The 20,423-nt window shown below is 33.4% G+C and overlaps 2 protein-coding genes across 2 annotated transcripts in view; both read right to left on the bottom strand.

Moving 5' to 3' along the window:
* Window positions 1-965, bottom strand: part of LOC133180422 (uncharacterized) — a 175,800-nt gene extending 174,835 nt beyond the window's left edge. Inside the window, exons 1-2 of the mRNA XM_061314952.1 lie at window positions 948-965; window positions 397-636 (exon numbers count right to left, since the gene is read on the bottom strand). Of these exons, the coding sequence (XP_061170936.1) occupies window positions 397-636; window positions 948-965 (258 nt within the window). The remainder of the gene's footprint in view (window positions 1-396; window positions 637-947) is intronic.
* Window positions 966-1,934: 969 nt separating this feature from the next.
* The window catches only part of LOC133180421 (uncharacterized), a 32,156-nt gene continuing 13,667 nt past the window's right edge, over window positions 1,935-20,423 (bottom strand). The window contains exons 2-3 of the mRNA XM_061314951.1: window positions 3,579-3,920; window positions 1,935-2,023 (exon numbers count right to left, since the gene is read on the bottom strand). Coding sequence (XP_061170935.1) covers window positions 1,935-2,023; window positions 3,579-3,920 — 431 coding nt within the window. The remainder of the gene's footprint in view (window positions 2,024-3,578; window positions 3,921-20,423) is intronic.

Below are 20,423 nucleotides of genomic sequence, written 5' to 3'. Positions count from 1 at the left end.
AGTTTACGCACGACACACACCTGCACGACGCACACCCGCACAACGACGGAGGAAAACAGATAGCAATAGGTCACCTGAGTGACTCAGGTGACCTAAAAATGCCAAACTATTTTTCATAATTTTGCAAATCAATCTGCAAGTTCAAATGGCATTAATTCTTTAAAGTTTAAAAATATTTTCATCTCTGGATATAAATAATTGTCTACAGCTAGATAGATGATACATGTACATGCAACTCCAGTATAACTCCAAAACTTTCTTTGCCCAGGGTATAATAAAGGACTTAAAGTCTTTAAGAAATTAATGTTTATTTATCATTTAGTCTAGTTCTAGTTTAATATAAAATTATAAATACACCCGTATAACCTAAATATTCAATTTTTAAACATTGTTTACCTTAAGTGGTTCAGCAGGAAAATCAGGATCATATTTATACATGCATCCATGAAACACAAACTTGCATTTTAAATTATATCCTTTCGTAACTGCTACTTTTCCTACTTTGATGCCACCTTTATAATTCTTCTTGCATTCATTTTGAATTTCTGGACCAGCTGTCTCTAAAATTTTCCTGGAGACAAACCCTGCCTTCAGTTCTAGTTCTGGTGATGTACTATTGACTAAAACATCAAAATCCTTTGAAAAAAAAATGAACAGAAAATTATCTCATCAGACATGAAAGTGATGCTTTACTTCAAAAGGCTTTATAAAAAAAATCTGAAATAGAAATGTACATATATTTTCCTTAATGTACTTATACATTTTCCTTTAAAACATCATATACATGTAAGAACATTATTTTATATTTTATATAATTATGCATTTACCATTGTGACAAGGTTTATCATAATTGGACAAAATTCAATATAAAATAATATACATTTGATGAGTTTCATTTACTAAACCAACTATGGAATTGATTGAAAGGAGAAATTCACTACACTGACCTCAGAATGAGCTACCATTATATACTTTTTGCTACAATATAAATCCTTCCAACAAGATCACTCCAGGTTTTGATTTTTTAAGGTTTGTATCTAATGTTTGCAAAATATTTTTAATTGACACTTCATTTACAGCTTAATTGGTAGAAGAATGGAGTGCCAGAAGACCCAGTATTCTCATCAAGTCTAATCATTTTTTTAATAAATTACACAGGGACCTATATATATACTAACGTTTAGTATACAGGTTCCTGGTTAAGGCTACTAGCATATTGCAAACAGTTTTTCTAACATGCAGACATCCAGAAGTCATAAAGATGAAGATTTTCAAGGTGGTGTGAATTATCAGTCTATTACCAACTTAGGCCCACCCTGGGGTTTGAATTCCTGTAATGGAGGAGGTGCATAGTTTGGTTCTTTTAGCTGATGACACCAAATGAGTGAGGGACATTAAATTACATATTATCATCTACATGTATAGTGCCCATAACAGCCTGTAATGATCAGCTTTCAATTATGTAGTTTAATAAATCAAATTTTAGGCCTGATATTACATGCTTACATATACCGTTCACAGTAGCTCAGTCGGTAGAACGCTCGCTCGGCGATCTGGAGATCGTGAGTTTCGAATATTGGCCGCAACTGACCTAAGTTGATAAAAAATGGGTAGCAATTGTTCCTTCGCCATGCGTCAGCACTTTGAAGTGAAAGTTGCGGGTCCTTCGGATGAGACCTTAAAAACCGAGGCCCCGTGTCACGGCAGGCGTTGGTACGATAAAGATCCCTCACTGTTCAATGGCCCTGAGTGCCGAGTAATTGTCAAAATTTGAAGCCCTTCACCGGTATATGGTGACGTCTTTATATGAGTGAAAAATTCTTGAATGGGACCGTAAAACAACATACAATCAATCAATACATGCTTACATAGAATGTCTGAGGACTTGTTGAGGGATCACTGTTTACTGTTGTTAAAATATGTTTATATGGTTTTTAAGCACCAAATGATAATAACATTAAAAAATTCAATACCTTCTGATGGGCTAACTGCCCCTCCTGAACATCCATGTCTATTATTCTTCCTGTAAAAAAAAAAGTTTTCCTTCACAAAAATATTTGTCTTCATTTATATAATGTCACCATCAAAGAATGTGTGCATGGACTTAAGAGTCCTGAAAAAAGCTGTAAACTGAAGTTTTATAAAATATTTATTTCTTTCCAATATAAATTGCAGTTTACCTTAACTGTGTATTCTTGATACATATATGAATTAAGTTAAAAAGTTCTTTTCAAGGAAAACTAAACTAGAACTGTCTAATATGGACAATATCCCCCGCTTGGTTTTTCAGAAAAGGTACCAAGTCACTAAAAGTATTTTATGGATCGATCTACAAGCTGTTAACATTTTGTTAACATTGACAGTCAAAATTTATTTTTTTTTTAAATTTTATGATGAATTAAGCAGCAGCTTACTAAAACATCAAAATACTAATCATAATATTGTTTTTTATTAGATAATAAAACTTAATTACAACCATCTGTCATCTGCTATGCGAGACATTTCACTCTGAACATTTGTTTATTGAGATTAAAAAAATCATCTTATACATGATGTACAATATCAAATTAGTCTTCAGTTGATAACTTTAAAGCAAGTTAATTTTGAAAATAGAAGGCTAGCCATTGAGTACATGTAACTACCGGTATGTATTTTAATTTGACTCTAATGAAAGATGCTATTAATTGCAAGTAAGAGAGACAATGCAGATCTTTAATTCTTCTGCCCAATTTCAAGGAGATATAGAAAACACCTGCTTGATGAGAGATGCTCTAGCATGCAAGCATGACTAAGACAGCCTTCCTTCTTTGAACTCCTTAATTAATCTTTAACTGGATGTATGTCCAACTATTTAATCAGATTTGGCCACTGTTAATGAGGCCGAGTCTAATTCAAGTGTGCAAAACTTTGCACAGCTTTTTAATTTCATGCAGTCATATCTGCCACATTGCACCTTTCCCAAATATTGTGATTTTAATACAAAATTAACATTATCTGTAACTCCTATGGGTCTGAAAATGTGTTTTTACGACAATAATTAGGAAAAAACGCTGAAATGGCTCTAACCACATGACTGTTTTCCGATTTTGTAAACAATGAAAAAAAAAACACCTGTGAAATGAAGAAAAATTATCCAATCATGATGAAAATACCAGGTGAACATCTTTATATGGTGAATAATAAGTGTACAAATTTTCAGACAAATCCATGCAGTAATGTCTGGACAAAATCATGTCTACAGACAGACAGACGGATGGACATGCAGACAGACGGACAAGATGATTCCAATATACCCCCACCTATTAAACTTTGTTTGCGGGGGATATAATAAAAATCAAAGGCATGAGATCTGGAAATTTCTTGAATATCAACAGATAACCAGGATCATGCTTTATTTAATGCCTTAATACATGTATATACATGTTCGTTGACTGTTCTTGAGAAAACTAGTTATATTTTGAACAAAATAATGTCATATTAAAAGAAGATGAGCCAACAAACGTGCATTCATACTTTATTTTTACAAAAAAATGTGTGCACATCAGGTGTCCACTCATTCTTTCAGATTTGAATTTTACCTTTCCACTCCATCACATTTACATTCTTGTTGTTGAGATGTTTATCGATAATCTCAGTCATCCAACAGAACATCTCTTGTCTGGTGTCATGAAACTCACATTTTGATATCTCTAGGTCTTTTCCAACCCTTTCATTTAAAATGTAACACATTAATTTCATGCAATATTTCAACTCTTTCTCCTGCAAACGTTCACAGTCCACCAATATATTTCTCCTCTCCAAATTCAAAATTGAATTTATTTTTCTTGAAACAGTGTCCTTTTTCTTTTCATCGCCCATAGAAGGGACAAACATCTGCACCCAATCATCATCAAGAGATTGAAAATCTTTTTTACTTTTGGCTGTAAAAAAAATAACAAATGCCCTTTCCATTTACATTGTAACATGTTGACATCTCTGCCGTTCACACAAATAAATGGTTTTCCGTAAAAAGAAACAGAAACAGTTTAATGCAGATTTTGATATAAAATAATACATTTTTCAACTCAAATGAACTGTAATATTTTAAATTTATTCTTCATGTTCTTAGTCAATAATGTATATCTGAAGGTTTATTTAAAAGATTTAATCCATATGTCCTTATAGTTATGACCTGACACTATTTTGGAGATGATAAGAGTAATGAGTGAGGCTTTAATTGTCAAACAGTTGGCCACTGCACTCCTCCAATTTACCATCTTTTTTCCATAGCCAACTTGAAGGGTTTTTGATCCGCTACTCTCCTCACAAACCCTTGGCCTATGGTACTATCAAAGTCTGGATTTTCTTTCTCGAGTTGTGATTGGAGTCAACTGATATTATTGTTCAACTAATCAGCAAATGCATTTGTAAATGACGATATCTCCTTTTGGGATATATTTTTACTCTTAAGGTCAAGATCTAGTAAATATAAGGTGCCTACAGATTTTTCGAATTTGAGAAACAAGTTCTTTTAATGATCCTTTACAAATATAGCTGGGTAAAATAAGGTGTATCGGGACATAATTTTTAGGTAAACTCAATGAAAAAAGATTTTTTAAATGGACATTTTCAATGAAAAATGAGAGAAATCAAGTATAAATTTCGGAGTTTTTCCCAACTCAGAGAAAGGAAATGTATCCAGATTGCCTACAGTCTCCCAGAAAATGGTTTTTCATATCTTTTTGACTTCTGCTTTAAAATGATATTAGATTTGACTTAGGTATCGGGGCTACTTTTAACATGATTTCAAACTGAATTTCATGAAAATGCTTCATTTTCTACATAATTCTATTACAGCCATAAAGTATGGGAAAAATTAAGTTTTAAAATCTATTATGACGTCATAATGGATCTAGCACCAAAAAGATAGTCTAAACTCATATACTAGATCTTGACCTAAAGTATCAGGAAAGAAAATCACAAATAAACAATGTTCTGTAAGATAACATGCTCTACTATAATAAGCTATGCTGTCATCCAACTTTAAGTAGATGTGCATGTAGTGTGATCAGATATAGAATTGCACTTTACATAATAAACATTGATAGATACTTGCTTGTTTATTATTCTTTCAATACTTTCATTTTTATATCCGCTTTTTAGATGGTGGTTATTTATAGCCACAGGCCAGAGTTGTGGAAAACTGTCGGTCATGCCGGCAAAACCGGCAAAAAATGCGTATGACCGGTAAAAATGCTGTCGATGTCGGTCCAAATGACAGGCACCTTTTTTGGTTAATTTTTCTTTTTCCATTTATCATTGGCTCACTTCCAAGCATAATTACTTATATGCGATTGCGTAATAGTTTTCTTTACACGAGATCGAGGCTATAGATGAAAGCGAAACCAGCATGGTCTCATGACCTATTAAATTTACAACTGGGACAAAATTAGGCAGAAAGCATAATAAAGACAAGCTAAATATGAAAAATTTTGACAGAGGGAATTCAAACACAGTTGGGGAAAGCGGTAAATCTAATACTTCCGACTGTCCCGGATTTCATTTTTTCATCGATCGTGTTGATATCTTTATTATCGATGCACAGAATTTCTTCAATTTTTCTAGGTTAATATAATTCCCATGTGCATAATTGTTTAAAAAAAATTACGTTTACTACCGTAAATCTGGAAATTTTTACGTCAATTTATTTCTGCGAATCTGGGTCAAAAAGCTGTCGATTAATTTTTACGTTTCAAAATTTTGCGAATTGCCATTGGTGTTCAATTGAAAAGCGCTTAAAATTTTCAAAACAGTTTATACGTAACGCAGGTACATACAATAAATCACCCATGTACTCGTACGTATACAATAATAAGCGATGCCAACGTTCAATAATCAGATTATAAATTATGCATATATACATACAATAAATTACGCATGTACATACAATATTAAACGAGTTGGCATAACATTTTATTAAATCACGCATGTACATAAAACGATGTCAGCTTTAACTAACCTTCAAATAAAAACATTCTCTACCGGGTATAAGAAGAGAAAAACGTCTAATTAATATTGAATTACGTGATATATATAAAACTGGCCTCTCTTTCTTGGAGAAATAATTTAAAAGAGACACGAATGTAGTGAAGACACTTTCCATGCACGGATTATCACGGGTAATTAGCTTGTAGTATAAACAGGTTTCTTAAATTGGCTACTGCTTATGAACACCTGTTCACTGGAATAAAGAAAAAATAGCCACAAGCTGTCAGCAAACTTTTTGTTTACATTTTTTGTTGTTGATTTATTTTTAAGAAAAATATTTTTGCGAATGCAATGCACACGCAAATTTGCTAAAAATTTATCTACAGTAAAAATTTCCAGATTTACGGTATGCTGAATTAGCACTGTCACCAGCCTCAAAGCGGTGAAATCTAGTATCGTTATAAACACAATAAATGCAAAAAATGGAAGAGGACTTGGGGATGGATACTGAATGTTATACTAATAGATGTGTAATGAAGTAAATAAATGTTATGCTTTTTTTTAAATTTTGTGACCTACTATTTCGGACCGGCAACAATCACTTCGGACCGGCTTATTTTGTCTTCTTGCCTGTCCAAATGACTGGCTATCTGAAAAAGTTTTCCACAACTCTGCAGGCTATTGCTGCCACTCTGGGCTATGAATAAACAATATTGCAAAATCACGGGGACCCTAGCGGCAATTTTTGGAGAGTCAAAATATTGAAAGTGGGGTTGTTTCAATGTTCGAAAATAAAATGCACATATCTAACAAATACTCTCAAGTTATCTCAATGACATTTTGTTGATGGGCACAAAGTTTAATTCCTGATATTTGCTGTTATCAATATTTTTTGCCTCATGAATATTCATTAAAAAACGCCGACTTACAACTTATTCGTACATAAACCGATTCGTATATAAGGAGTCAATATTCGTATGCAATCCACAGAAGTCAATTCGTACACAAATTTTCATTTTTAGCCGGGCTCATTGCTCGTAGAGCAATAGCCGGCTTTTGTTAAGGTGTTCAACCGGAAATGCTGCTTCCTCACCGCCAAATTTGCGAGTAAGAATATAGTACGTATGCTCAATCACCTTTGAGGCAATACAATCACTTAATTAAACAAAGTAATATGACATTCTCAAAAAAGAAAAATTTCTCCCCTCTTCTCCGATTAATTATTAATTTAAAATATGCGAAGGGTTTTTATCATGTCCTCCTGTCTGCGTCACATTCTATAAATAATTGAAGGTTGTGTTACCAGGCAAACACTAATGTGGGGAGCATGTAACCTGATGTACACTTTGAAGCAAAACTTCCCGCTGAGGACCCATCTGTGCATAAACGTTTGACCTTAATCTTGCTGCATCAATGTTTATTTACTTCTTTAAGTGTTATACAAGACCCCGAAAAGATACATGTGATAAATTGTTTACGCTGTTAAATTCTAACTACATTTTATTTAGTTTTTTAAACATTTTTTAATTTATACTATTTGTTAAAGAGAGATATTTTTGTGATTTTGTTTTTCTCTGTGGAGTGTGGTATCGTAGTGACATTTATTTTGAGCACAATACAACGTCCGGCAGTACATAGCAAACTCAAATGAAAGAAAAATTGTAAATTTGTTAATTATTAGTTTTCATGGGCTGTGTGAATTGCAGTGAATACTGTAAATATAACTATAATCAATGATGTCATGGCTATTTGGCAATGATTTAGTAGTTTGTACGAAATTTTCAGTAGGTGCTGGCATAGGTGCTAGGTGGAGTGTAACTGTGTGTGAAAGTTTCTCAGATGTAAAGAAAACAAACAACTAAAAATAAATCTGGATAACTGATTAGTTGACTTAATTAAGGTCTTCCGCTCCAGGGGGAGACCTTCTACTGATTCTGATGGTTAAGATTATTAAGGTCTTCCGTCTTCACGGAAGACCTTATAGTGATTCTACTGTTTCTTATTATTAAGGTCTTCCGTCTCCACGGAAGACCTTATAGTGATTCTATTGTTTCTTATTAAGGTCTTCCGTCTCCACGGAAGACCTTATAGTGATTCTATTGTTTCTTATTATTATTAAGGTCTTCCGTCTTCACGGAAGACCTTATAGTGATTCTACTGTTTCTTATTATTAGGTCTTCCGTTTTCAACGGAAGACCTATAGTGATTCTACTGTTTCTTCTTATTATTATTAGGTCTTCCGTTTTCAACGGAAGACCTATAGTGATTCTACTGTTTCTTATTATTATTATTATTATTATTTTTATTATTATTTTTCATTTTTATTTTTCTGACCTTTTCAAATCGCGATATCTCAAAAACTACTCATTCATTTTCAGCCAAATTTTCAGGAATGATTTGTTATCTCATGCCATTTTGAAATATTGAAAAAGTTTGGAAAAATTTACTTCCGGTCGGGAATTATTACGATTTTTCACTTTTTACACTTAAAATCTAGTCCATGAATGTTCTCAGAAACTGTTAAAGGTAGGAGTCTGAAACTTTCAGGTATGATAGAATTTGGTTTGTAGATGTGTGATGGAAACATTTCGTGTGTCGTCGTAACTTCCGGTCGTCACAGGAAGTGATTTAAAAAGGGTAATTTTTTGAACTTTTTTGTTTTTCAATATTTTTTTATGATGTTGATAGGCTTAATAAAGAGTCTTACAAGAATGCTAAATATGTAGTTTGTTTAAAAATTGATTAACCCATACTCTGAATATTTATCATTTTTCAATTTTAAGAGACGGTGTTTGATAGTGTAATGGTTAGCATGTTGAATTTTCTAGTGGGCGATCTGGGTTCAATCCAAAGAATTTCCAAATTTTTTCTCACTTTTTGGGGCTCAAATATAAGATTTTATCTTAAAGGGGGGGGGGGGGGGGGGGGGCTATGTCTTTAGACGTCAGAGCAGCGGTGTTTGACGGCACAATATCAGCGTGTCTTTTTACTCCCTCATAAAGAGTTTGCAGTTTAATTTTGCACTAATTATTGTGCATAGATGCAATTGTGATATGACAAAATGAGGAAAACATGTTGGTGCAAATGTATATGTAGCTAGATACCTATGCAATTGTATCATAAATTGGAGAGTTGCGGAATTGTATTTTGAAAGTAGAATTTGTTACTTTCTCATGTTGATTGAATAACATATATAGCAATTTCAAATGAGAGAAAAATAAACTTCAATGATATTTTTCTTTGATTTTAGTAGGGCAATATTCCTTTATAGATGCAAGTTACAGAACATAATAGGTATCAGATTCCTTGAGCGTCATATGGCGAGACGTGTTTTGTTGCGAAACATTCCAGTCTTTTCATTAATGTGTTACTAATTGGAATAATCCACTTTGGGGGTAAAGAGGAATATAAAATGTGTAAGAAAACTTAGTGCTGCCTTTATGTTACTTGCCCGTATACGATATGTAATATGTACAGTGTGATAAATATACATTCTTAGACTCGAAAATCAGGCTACAGCAACATATTTTTAAAAATTTCATTGAAGCTATCACGTACTCTTATTCAATTGAAGACACATTCCAAAGAAAAGGCGCGATGATTTACTCGTGACGTTTGGCGCGAAATAATGTATCTTGACCCGCCTTTCACAAATGGTCTGATGCAGTAGTGTAGAAGTACAGAAAAAGATTACACGGACATGTCTGAATTTGGAATTGCATAGAATAGAAAGTTGAATGCATAAAGAATAAAGGAAGTAAACACAATAGTTTTTTTTTTTTTTTAGTTTTTATCAGTAACAGATTATTTTCTCTGCTATCAGTTATTGTTAAAACTCAAGTAACAAATCCGATGTAAATCTACTAGTACTTGCACAAAATTTAGCTGGCAAGTTTTCATCCTATAATTCCACACTATAAGAAATAAAGATTAACCTGCCTGACACTCGTTACTTCAGGGAATGAGTGCAAGGTAAACATCGATGATGGCTGGTACATTGCGCTAGTGTAGTGGTATCAATATTAAAGAACAAGGTCCACTTTAAGGGCCTTTTTTGGCCCTGTGAATTTCAGAAAAACTGAAACTTCTTTGACAATGCATTAAATATCATTTAGACCTTTGATGACTGCGTATCTATCAAAAATGACGTAATTTTCTGGCTAGCCAATGCATTATGACGTCATGAAATGCGACATTTTCCTCATATCGTGAAAAATTCTACAAAACAAACCAATTTTTAAAGCTAATTTTCCGATATTTAATATAGAGCGTAACCTCTGATCTTAAATATGCAACTATAAAATGATAGAACTTTTTCTGAGGATTACAAAACCTGTTTTATTATTTAGATCAGAGGATGCAATCATATTATTTCTCTTCTTTCTTTTTTAAGCTAAAACTTGCATCACTTGATTGCATCTCTTTCGCTGTTTTGAAATATGTTAGATTCCACCGGAAATAAAACGTCAACTTCCGGTTTATTGCTCGGCAACAGTAAACGATTGAAGTCTGAAACTTTCAGGACTGATAGTCAGTGATCAGTTTATTTGAATCGTGACAAAATCTTGTATCGCCGTTACTTCCGGTCGTGACAGAAAGTAATGCAAATAAGGGAATGGTTAATGGTTAGCACGTTGGATTTTCAGGCTGACGACCAGGGTTAAATCTCCAGAGTGTCTGAATGTCTTTTATCACTTTTTCAGTTTGAGTTTTCTTTTTTTCAGAATCGGACGGAAGACCTCTCATTGCTCGCAATGAGTTTCTAGTTATTATTATTTTTTTCCCCAAAATTTTGTGCAGGCGATTTCTCAAAAACTATTCAGTGGTTTTAAATGAAACTTTCAGGAATTATGCGTCGTCAAATGAACTTTGTTCTTCAGAAGGAAAATTTGGAAAACTCGCTTCTGGTGCCAAGTTATTGACAGTTTTCTGATTTTAAAATGAAATTTTGTCCCCCCTTTTTTTCAAAAATGGTTTAAGATATGAACTGGAGACTTGTTAGAGATGATAGGTTATGTCTTCTAGATGAGGGGAATCACCTTTTTGTGCGTCGTCAATACTTCCGGTCGTTACCGGATGCGAATTTAAAAAAGTCGTATTTTTAAACTTTTTTGTTTTTCTATATTTTTCTTTTATTTTAATAAGGTTAATAGAGACTCTTCTGAAAATGCTTTATATATAATTTATTTTAGAATTGATCAATCCAAACTCTAGATATTCGCATTTCTAAATTTGAAGCGGGTCCAAAATGGCGGCTGTCTCTGTAAACTCCGATAAGTAGGTCATAATTTACGGAGTCAGCCGAGCGTTTGTTTGAATGAAAGTACCATAAGGATCAAAGAAATGTGAAGGAAATGTTGGATTGTCACATCACAATTACGTTGCAATTCTGTTTCGCAATAGAGTTTTAATCCGGGGTTTCCTCAAACGTCTACTATAATTTTTCTTGTCTGTATCTCAAAGTAGAAAAACGACATGACTACAAGTGGAAATACGATAACTACAACCTTTTGTTTAACACCACGGAAAAACTGATCCTAAACCATGGTTATAAGTGAAAGCTTTTCAAGAAACTTGCCTGACTAAAGCAATCAATATAAAGTAATTATTACGTGGCCATTGTTTTTCCCCATGCAGGCTTGTGTCATATTAAATGAACAGAAAAGACAAAAATAAGAAAACCATTTTTTTAAAGATTGTTTAATGAAAATGATTTAAATATTTTTTTTCTAAAAGATGTTGTTATTGAACATAAATGGTATCAGATTCCTTGACCGTCGCAGGACGAGACATGTTTTTGGGCGAAACATTCTAGTCTTCCCATGAATGTGTAACTAATCGGGATAGTCCACTTTGGGGGTAAACAGGAAAATAAAACTTGTAGAAAATCTTACCTAAATCACTGCTTCTGTACGTGTTACTTATCCATACGATATATAATAAGTACAATATGATAAATATACTTTCTCAAGCTCGATATTCAGGTTATAAGAACATACATTTTGAAATTTCATTGAAACCATCACCATTCAATAGAAAATACATTCCGAAGGATATGCGCGAATATTCACCCGTGACATTTCGCGCGAAATAATGTATCGTGATCAACCTTTCGTAGTAGACAAATGGTCTGATGCAGAAGTATATAGAAGTGCAGAAAAAGATTACATGGACATGCCTGTATATGGAATTACATGAAATAAAAAGTTGAATACATAAAGAATAAAAGAAAGTAAACAGTATCAACAGAGAATGGCTAAAGATATGAATATGAAACTTGCTGAGGTGATAGAGCATCAAATGTAGATATATTGATCGACAATTAATTTTCGTCGTTCTTACTTCCGGTCGCAAACGAAAGTGAATTCAAAAATGTTAAATTTGCAACTTTTTTGTTTTTCAATATTTTTCTTTGGGATTTACAGGGTTAATAGAGAGTCTTTTAGGAGTTTTATGTATGTTTTCATCTTTTTGATTGAAAAAGTTTGCAGAGATTTTTATAAAATTCACTTCCGGTCGAGTGATTACCTGTCCTCAAAATTAGAATTTATTCTCACAATATTGCTTGGCAACAGTAAATGACTGAAGTCTAAAACTTTCAGGTCTGATAGTCAGTCATCAGTTTATTTGAATCGTGAGAAAATCTTGTATCGCCGTTACTTCCGGTCGTGACAGGAAGTGATGCAAAAAAGTGAATGGTTAATGGTTAGCTTTCTTGGATTTTCACGCTGAATTTCTTTTATCACTTTTTCAGAGTGAATTTTTGCTTTTATTTTCAGAATCGGACGGAAGACCTCTCATTGCTCGCAATGAGTTTCTAGTTATTATTATTCTTTTTTTTTTAAGACAAAATTTTGTGCACGCGATTTCTCGAAAACTATTCAACGAATTTCTTTGAAATTTTCAGGGATAAAAGGTCTTTATATGAAGTTTATATAAAATTCCGTTTTTTGGTAAATACGGTTCCAGTGCCAAGTTATGGACAATTTTCTGATTTTAAAATGGAATTTTGTCCTTGAGTGTTCTCAAGAATGGCTGAAGATATGAACTGGAGACTTGTTAGAGATGATAGAACATGATTTCTAGATTGGAGAGGGCGCCTTTTCGTTCGTCGTCGGCACTTCCGGTTGCTACCGGAAGTGATCAAAGAAATCGTTAAATTTCAACTTTCCTTTTTTAAATTAATACTTACATCACCTTATTGCATCTCTTTTGTAGTTTTGAAATATGTTGGTCCCACCGGAAACAAAAACGTCAACTTCCGGTTATACGAGAAAAACTACATAATTTGAGTATTTTTCTTTCCCATTAATATCTTTTGTAGATAAAGTATTGAGAATGAATTTTGAATATGTTGTTCAGACTGCAAATGTCTAGAGTAAAGTCAAATATCTTTCAAAAATTCACTTCCGGTCGCGTGTTTTTCTGTCCCCAAAATGAGAAGTTGTCTGAGCAAGATCTCGGAAACGGTAAGAGATTAAGACACCAGACTTATATGAGCAACAGACCTTCAGATGTAGCCAAAACCATTTGGGTTCAGAGCGTCAGCCGTTACTTCTGGTCGTCACAGGAAGTGATCAAAGAAATCGAAAATTTCAACTTTTCTTTTTTTATTTAAGAATTGCATTACTTTATTGCATCTTTTTCGCAGATTCGAAAGATGTTGGTCCTACCGGAAACAAAAACCACAACTTCCGGTTATAAGAGAAAAACTACAAAATTTGAGTATTTTACTTTCCTATAAATATTCTTTATAGATAATGTATTTGAAATGAATTTTAAATATGTTATGCAAGACGGCAAAGGTCTACAGTAACTTCAAATATCTTTCAAAAATTCACTTCCGGTTGCGTGTTTTTCTGTCCTCAAAAAGAAACACTGTCTGAGCGAGATCTCAAAAACAGGTAAAAGATTAAAACACCAAATTTTTATGAGTAGCAGACCTTGGGGAGTAGGCAAAACCATATTGGTTAAACGCGTCAGTCGTAACTTCCGGTCGTCACAGGAAGTGATCAAAGAAATCAAAAATTTTAACTTTCCTCTTTTAAATTAAAGTTTGCATTACTTTATTGCATCTCTTTCGCTGTTTTGAAATATGTTAGATTCCACCGGAAACAAAAACGTCAACTTCCGGTTTTAGGTGATAAACTACGTTATTTTGATATTTAACTTTCTCATAAATATTGCTTATCGATAAAGTACTTGAAATGTTTTTATGCATTTTGTAGATACTGCAAATGTATAGCGAAACGTCAGAGATTTTTTTTTATAAAATTCACTTCCGGTCTCGTGTTTACCTGTCCTCAGAATTAGAATTTGTTCTCACAATATTGCTCGGCAACAGTAAACGACTGAAGTCTCAAACTTTCAGAACTGATAGTCAGTAATCAGTTTATTTGAATCGCGAGGAAATCTTGTATCGCCGTTACTTCCGGTCGTGACAGGAAGTGATGCAAAAAAGTGAATGGTTAATGGAGAGCACGTTGGATTTTCACGCTGACAACCAGGGTTAAATCTCCAGAGTGTCTGAATTTCTTTTATCACCTTTTCAGTTTGAATTTACGTTTTTTATATTCAAAATCGGACGGAAGACCTTTCATTGCTCGCAATGAGTTTCTAGTTATTATTCTTTTTTTTTTAGACAAAATTTTGTGCACGCGATTTCTCGAAAACTATTCAGTAAATTTCTTTGAAATTTTCAGGGATAAAAGGTCTTTATATGAATTTTATATAAAATTCCGTTTTTTTTGTAAATTCGGTTCCAGTGCCAAGTTATGGACAATTTCCTGATTTTAAAATGAAATTTTGTCCTCGAAGGATCTAAGAAACGGCTAAAGATATGAACTGGAGACTTGTTAGAGATGATAGGACACGACTTCTAAATTTGCAAAATTGCCTTCTCGTGCGTCGTCAGTACTTCCGGTCGCTTACGGAAGTGATCAAAGAAATCGTTAAATTTCAACTTTCCTTTTTTAAATCAATACTTACATCACGTTATTGCATCTCTTTTGTAGTTATGAAATATGTTGGTCCCACTGGAAACAAAAACGTCAACTTCCGGTTATAAGAGAAAAACTACATAATTTGAGTATTTTTCTTTACCATTAATATCGTTTCAGGGCTCGACATTAACGCTTGTCCGCTTGTCCGGTACCAGTGAAAAAAAATTACGGACAAGTGAATATTGCTGGACACTTGTCCGATAGGACAAGTGCATTTTAATGTGAAGAAGTCTCCAAATAATAAAAAGAACAACTGTTGAGTATTTAGTTTAGTGTTTACCGCTGCTTTAAAGACGGAAACAGTACATAAAAACCAAACTTCGATCCCGATATGGATTGCTATGTAATAGAGTTGATACTCGATCGGGATCGATGTTCACTAATTGCATACTACTGCAAAGGCATGGAACTTACGAAGTTCGGATTCTGTTTTATGTTGGCCACATTTATGTTGTCAGGACAGAGAGTCTATATAAAATTTTGATTTGTGTGTTTGTTGTATTTATAAATTACATCACGCACATGTCATGGACTTTATTTTAGTTTTTCAGTTGAAAGGATTAGATCTTTCTTGAAATATTTTCGGACAAGTGAAGTTGAAGTTCGGACAAGTAAATGTCTTGGTCACTTGTCCGAATGGACAAGTAGGGAAAAAAGTTAATGTCGAGCCCTGCGTTTGTAGATAAAGTATTTGTAATAAATTTTAAATATGTTATTCAGACTGCAAATTTCTAGAGAAATGTCAAATATCTTTGCAAAATTCACTTCCGGTCGCGTGTTTTTCTGTCCTCAAAATGAGAAGTTGTCTGAACAAGATGTCGGAAACGGTAAGAGATTGAAACACCAAGCTTATATGAGCAACAGAGCTTAAGATGTAGCCAAAACCATTTTGGTTTAAAGCGTCAGCCGACACTTCCGGTCGTCATAGGAAGTGATCAAAGAAATCGAAAATTTCAACTTTTCTTTTTTAAATTAAAAATTGCATCACTTTATTGCATCTTTTTCGCAGATTCGAAAGATGTTGGTCCCACCGCAAACAAAAACGACAACTTCCAGTTATAAGAGAAAAACTAAATAATTTGAGTATTTTACATTCCAATAAATATTCTTTATAGATAAAGTATTTGAAATGAATTTTAAATATGTTATTCAGACTGCAAATGTCTAAAGCAACCTAAAATATCTTTCAAAAATTCACTTCCGGTTGCGTGTTTTTCTGTCCTCAAAATGAGAAGTTGTCTGAGCAAGATCTCGGAAACGGTAAGAGATTAAGACACCAAATTTTTATGAGTAACAGACCTTGAGGAGTAGGCAAATCATTCTGGTTAAATGCATCAGTCGTAACGTCCGGTCGTCACAGGAAGTGATCAAAGAAATCCATAATTTCAACTTTTCTTTTTTTAATTAGAAATTGCATCACTTTATTGGATTTTTTTCGCAGATTCGAATGATGTTGGTCCCATCAGAAACAAAAAACGACAACTTCCGGTTATAAGAGAAAAACTAAATAATTAAAGTACCGTATAACGGGTATTTTCTGCGGTTGGAAATTTTTGCGATTTAACCCCTAAAAGATAGCAAATTAATTTCTGCGTTTTCAATTTCTGCGATTGCATTATACCGCAAAAAAATATATATACTGGGTATGATCACCAAACTCTAAGAATTATCAGATAGCTGCCATGTTTACGTTTTATAAATTCATTGAGACATATTGATCAAAGGTGCATAAGAACTGGTATTAAGCTTAATTAAACTACTATCTTTTAGTTACCATTAGTCTTTGTAAAATTATGTCGAGTCCCAATTGAAATGAATTATTACAGTATCAGTCCACCCAAACAACAATAAAAATCTTTATTCTACATTGTAACAAACGTTTAATGCGATCTATTAAAATATTTAAATATAGGCCTATAGATAATTAATGCATCCAAGCCATATTCTAAAAATACACTTATAGTAATTGCCATCAAATTAACCTGGTGTTTATATAATTTTAAGCTCAAACAAACAGTTGCATAATCAAGTAACCTAAAGTTGACCGTATACAATCACAGGTGTCATGTGCAATAAGGCGTAACTAATCCTGTCAGTCGTCTGGATTGAGTGAAATTCACGAGACAATCGAGCCACATTGTGTATACAAGCAGTAATTATGGTCTCAAAATAAATACAAGATTGGAAAAAAGTGTTAAAGAAAGAAAGAAAAGCTAATATGTGTTGTTTGCAGCTATGGGAGTTTGGACGAATAATTGCAAAATGTCTTTTAATCATTTACATGTAGGCCTACATGCATAGCCGTATAAAATAAAGAAATAGGTAAGAAAAGATGTTTTTGTATAAAATTATTAAATTGATATTATTTACAGGAACGTTTTGATTCAATATGTTTTGGACAAATCCTGACATCTAAAATCTTCGAATTTTGATGACATCCGAATTTTTCGCTAACGAGCACGTGTCCACTCATGAGTCTGCGGACGCATCGTTTTTAAGAACCTTGCATCCCAAATAATTTTGCTGCGTCCAGTACGCAGGTTCTTGCATTAATGAGAATATTGTGACATACGCACAACTTATCATACTTGCATGTATAAAATATATATCTGAAGAAATATTGAAAAATATTTTGCGATTGTAATTTTTGCGGATTTGTCCTATCCGCAAAATTCCGCAAAAATTGGACAACCGCAGAAAATACCCGTTATACGGTATTTTACTTTCCAATGAATATTCTTTATAGATAAAGTATTTGAAATGAATTTTAAATATGTTATTTAGACTGCAAATGTCTAGAGTAACCTAAAACATCTTTCAAAAATTCACTTCCGGTTGGTTGTTTTTTTGTCCTCAAAATGAGAAATTGTCTGAGCGAGATCTCAAAAACAGGAAAAAGATTAAAACACCAAATTTTTATGAGTAACCAACCTTGAGGAGTAGGCAATACCATTTTGGTTAAACGCGTCAGTCGTAACTTCCGGTCATCACGTGAAGTGATCAAAGAAATCAGAACTTTTATTTTTTCTTTTTTAAATTGAAGTTTGCATCACTTTATTGCATCTCTTTCGCTGTTTTGGTATATGTTAGATTCCACCGGAAACAAAAACGACAACTTCCGGTTTTAGGTGATAAACTAAGTTATTTTGATATTTAACTTTCTCATAAATATTGCTTATCAATAAAGTTCTTGAAATGTTTTGATGCATTTTGTAGATACTGCAAATGTCTAGAGAAACGTCAGAGATTTATTTTTACAAAATTCACATTCGGGTCGCTTGTTTACCTGTCCTCAAAATTAGAATTTGTTCTCACAATATTGCTCGGCAACAATAAAGGACTGAAGTCTAAAACTTTCAGAACTGATAGTCAGTCATCAGTTTATTTGAATCGCGAGAAAATCTTGTATCGCTGTTACTTCCGGTCGTGACAGGAAGTGATGCAAAAAAGTGAATGGTTAATGGTTAGCACGTTGGATTTTCACGCTGACGACCAGGGTTAAATCTCCAGAGTGTCTGAATTTCTTTTATCACCTTTTAAGCTTGAATTAACGTTTTTATTTTCAAAATCGGACGGAAGACCTCTCATTGCTCGCAATGAGTTTCTAGTTATTAGGGTCTTCCGTCTTCACGGAAGACCTTATAGTGATTCTACTGTTTCTTCTTCTTCTTCTTCTTCTTATTATTATTCTTCTTTTTTTTGACAAAATTTTGTGCACGCGATTTCTCGAAAAGTATTCAGTCATTTTCAATGAAACTTTCAGGAAAAATCAGTCATTGTATGAACTTTGTTCATCACAAGGAAAATTTGGAAAATTCCAATTTGGTTCCAAGTTACGGGCGATTTCCTGATTTTAAAATGAAATTTTGTCGCCCCTTTTTTTCAAGAATGGCTAAAGATATGAACTGGAGACTTATTGGAGAGCATAGAACGTGACTTCTTAATTTGCAGAATCGCCTTTTCGTTCGTCGTCGGCACTTCCGGTCGTTTACAGAAGTGATCAAAGATATCGTAAAATTTCAACTTTCTTTTTTTAAATCAATACTTACATCACATTATTGCATCTCTTTTGTAGTTTCGAAATATGTTGGTCCCACCGGAAACAAAAATGTCAACTTCCGGTTATAAGAGAAAAACTACATAATTTGAGTATTTTTCTTTCCCATTAATATCCTTTGTAGATAAAGTATTTGAAATGAATTTTAAATATGTTATTTAGACTGCAAATATCTAGAGTAATGTCAAATATCTTTGTAAAATTCACTTCCGGTCGCATGTTTTCCTGTCCTCAAAATGAGAAGTCTGAGCAAGATCTCGGAAACGGTGAGAGATTAAGACACCAAACTTTTACAAGCAACAGACCTTAAGATGTACGCAAAACCATTTGGATTATGAGCGTCAGTCGTCACTTCCGGTCGTCACAGGAAGTGATCAAAGAAAACGAAAATTTCAACTTTTCTTTTTTTAATTAAAAATTGCATCACTTTATTGCATCTTTTTTTGCAGATTCGAAGGATGTTGGTCCCACCGGAAATAAAAACGTCAACTTCCGGTTTTAGGAGATAAACTACGTTATTTTTATATTTAACATTCTCATAAATATTGCGTATCGATAAAGTACTTGAAATAATTTTATGTATGTTGTAGATACTGCAAATGTCTAGAGAAATGTCAGAGATTTTTATAAAATTCACTTCCGGTCGCATGTTTACCTGTCCTCAAAATTAGAATTTGTTCTCACAATATTGCTCGGCAACAATAAAGGACTGAAGTCTAAAACTTTCAGGACTGATAGTCAGTCATCAGTTTATTTGAATCGTGAGAAAATCTTGTATCGCCGTTACTTCCGATCGTGACAGGAAGTGATGCAAAAAGGTGAATGGTTAATGGTTAGCACGTTGGATTTTCACGCTGACGACCAGGGTTAAATCTCCAGGATGTCTGAATTTCTTTTATCACTTTTTAAGCTTGAATTTTCGTTTTTATTTTCAGAATCGGAAGGAAGACCTCTCATTGCTCGCAATGAGTTTCTAGTTATTATTATTATTCTTTTTTTTGACAAAATTTTGTGCATGCGATTTCTCGAAAAGTATTCAGTCATTTTCAATAAAACTTTCAGGAAAAATCAGTCATTGTATGAACTTTGTTCATCACAAGAAAAATTTGGAAAATTCCATTTTGGTTCCAAGTTACGGGCAATTTCCTGATTTTAAAATGAAATTTTGTCGCCCCTTCTTTTCAAGAATGGCTAAAGGTATGAACTGGAGACTTATTGGAGAGCATAGAACGTGACTTCTAAATTTGCAGAATCGCCTTTTCGTTCGTCATCGGCACTTCCGGTTGCTTACGGAAGTGATCAAAGAAATCTTAAAATTTCAACTTTCTTTTTTTAAATCAATACTTACATCACATTATTGCATCTCGTTTGTAGTTTCGAAATATATTGGTCCCACC

The sequence above is a fragment of the Saccostrea echinata genome, unplaced genomic scaffold, assembly GCF_033153115.1.
Source record: "Saccostrea echinata isolate AGI-Se365-2 ecotype Australia unplaced genomic scaffold, CSIRO_AGI_Sech_v1 ptg000006l, whole genome shotgun sequence".
NCBI classification, from domain to species: domain Eukaryota; kingdom Metazoa; phylum Mollusca; class Bivalvia; order Ostreida; family Ostreidae; genus Saccostrea; species Saccostrea echinata.
This window is presented reverse-complemented; position numbering and strand designations above follow the sequence as displayed.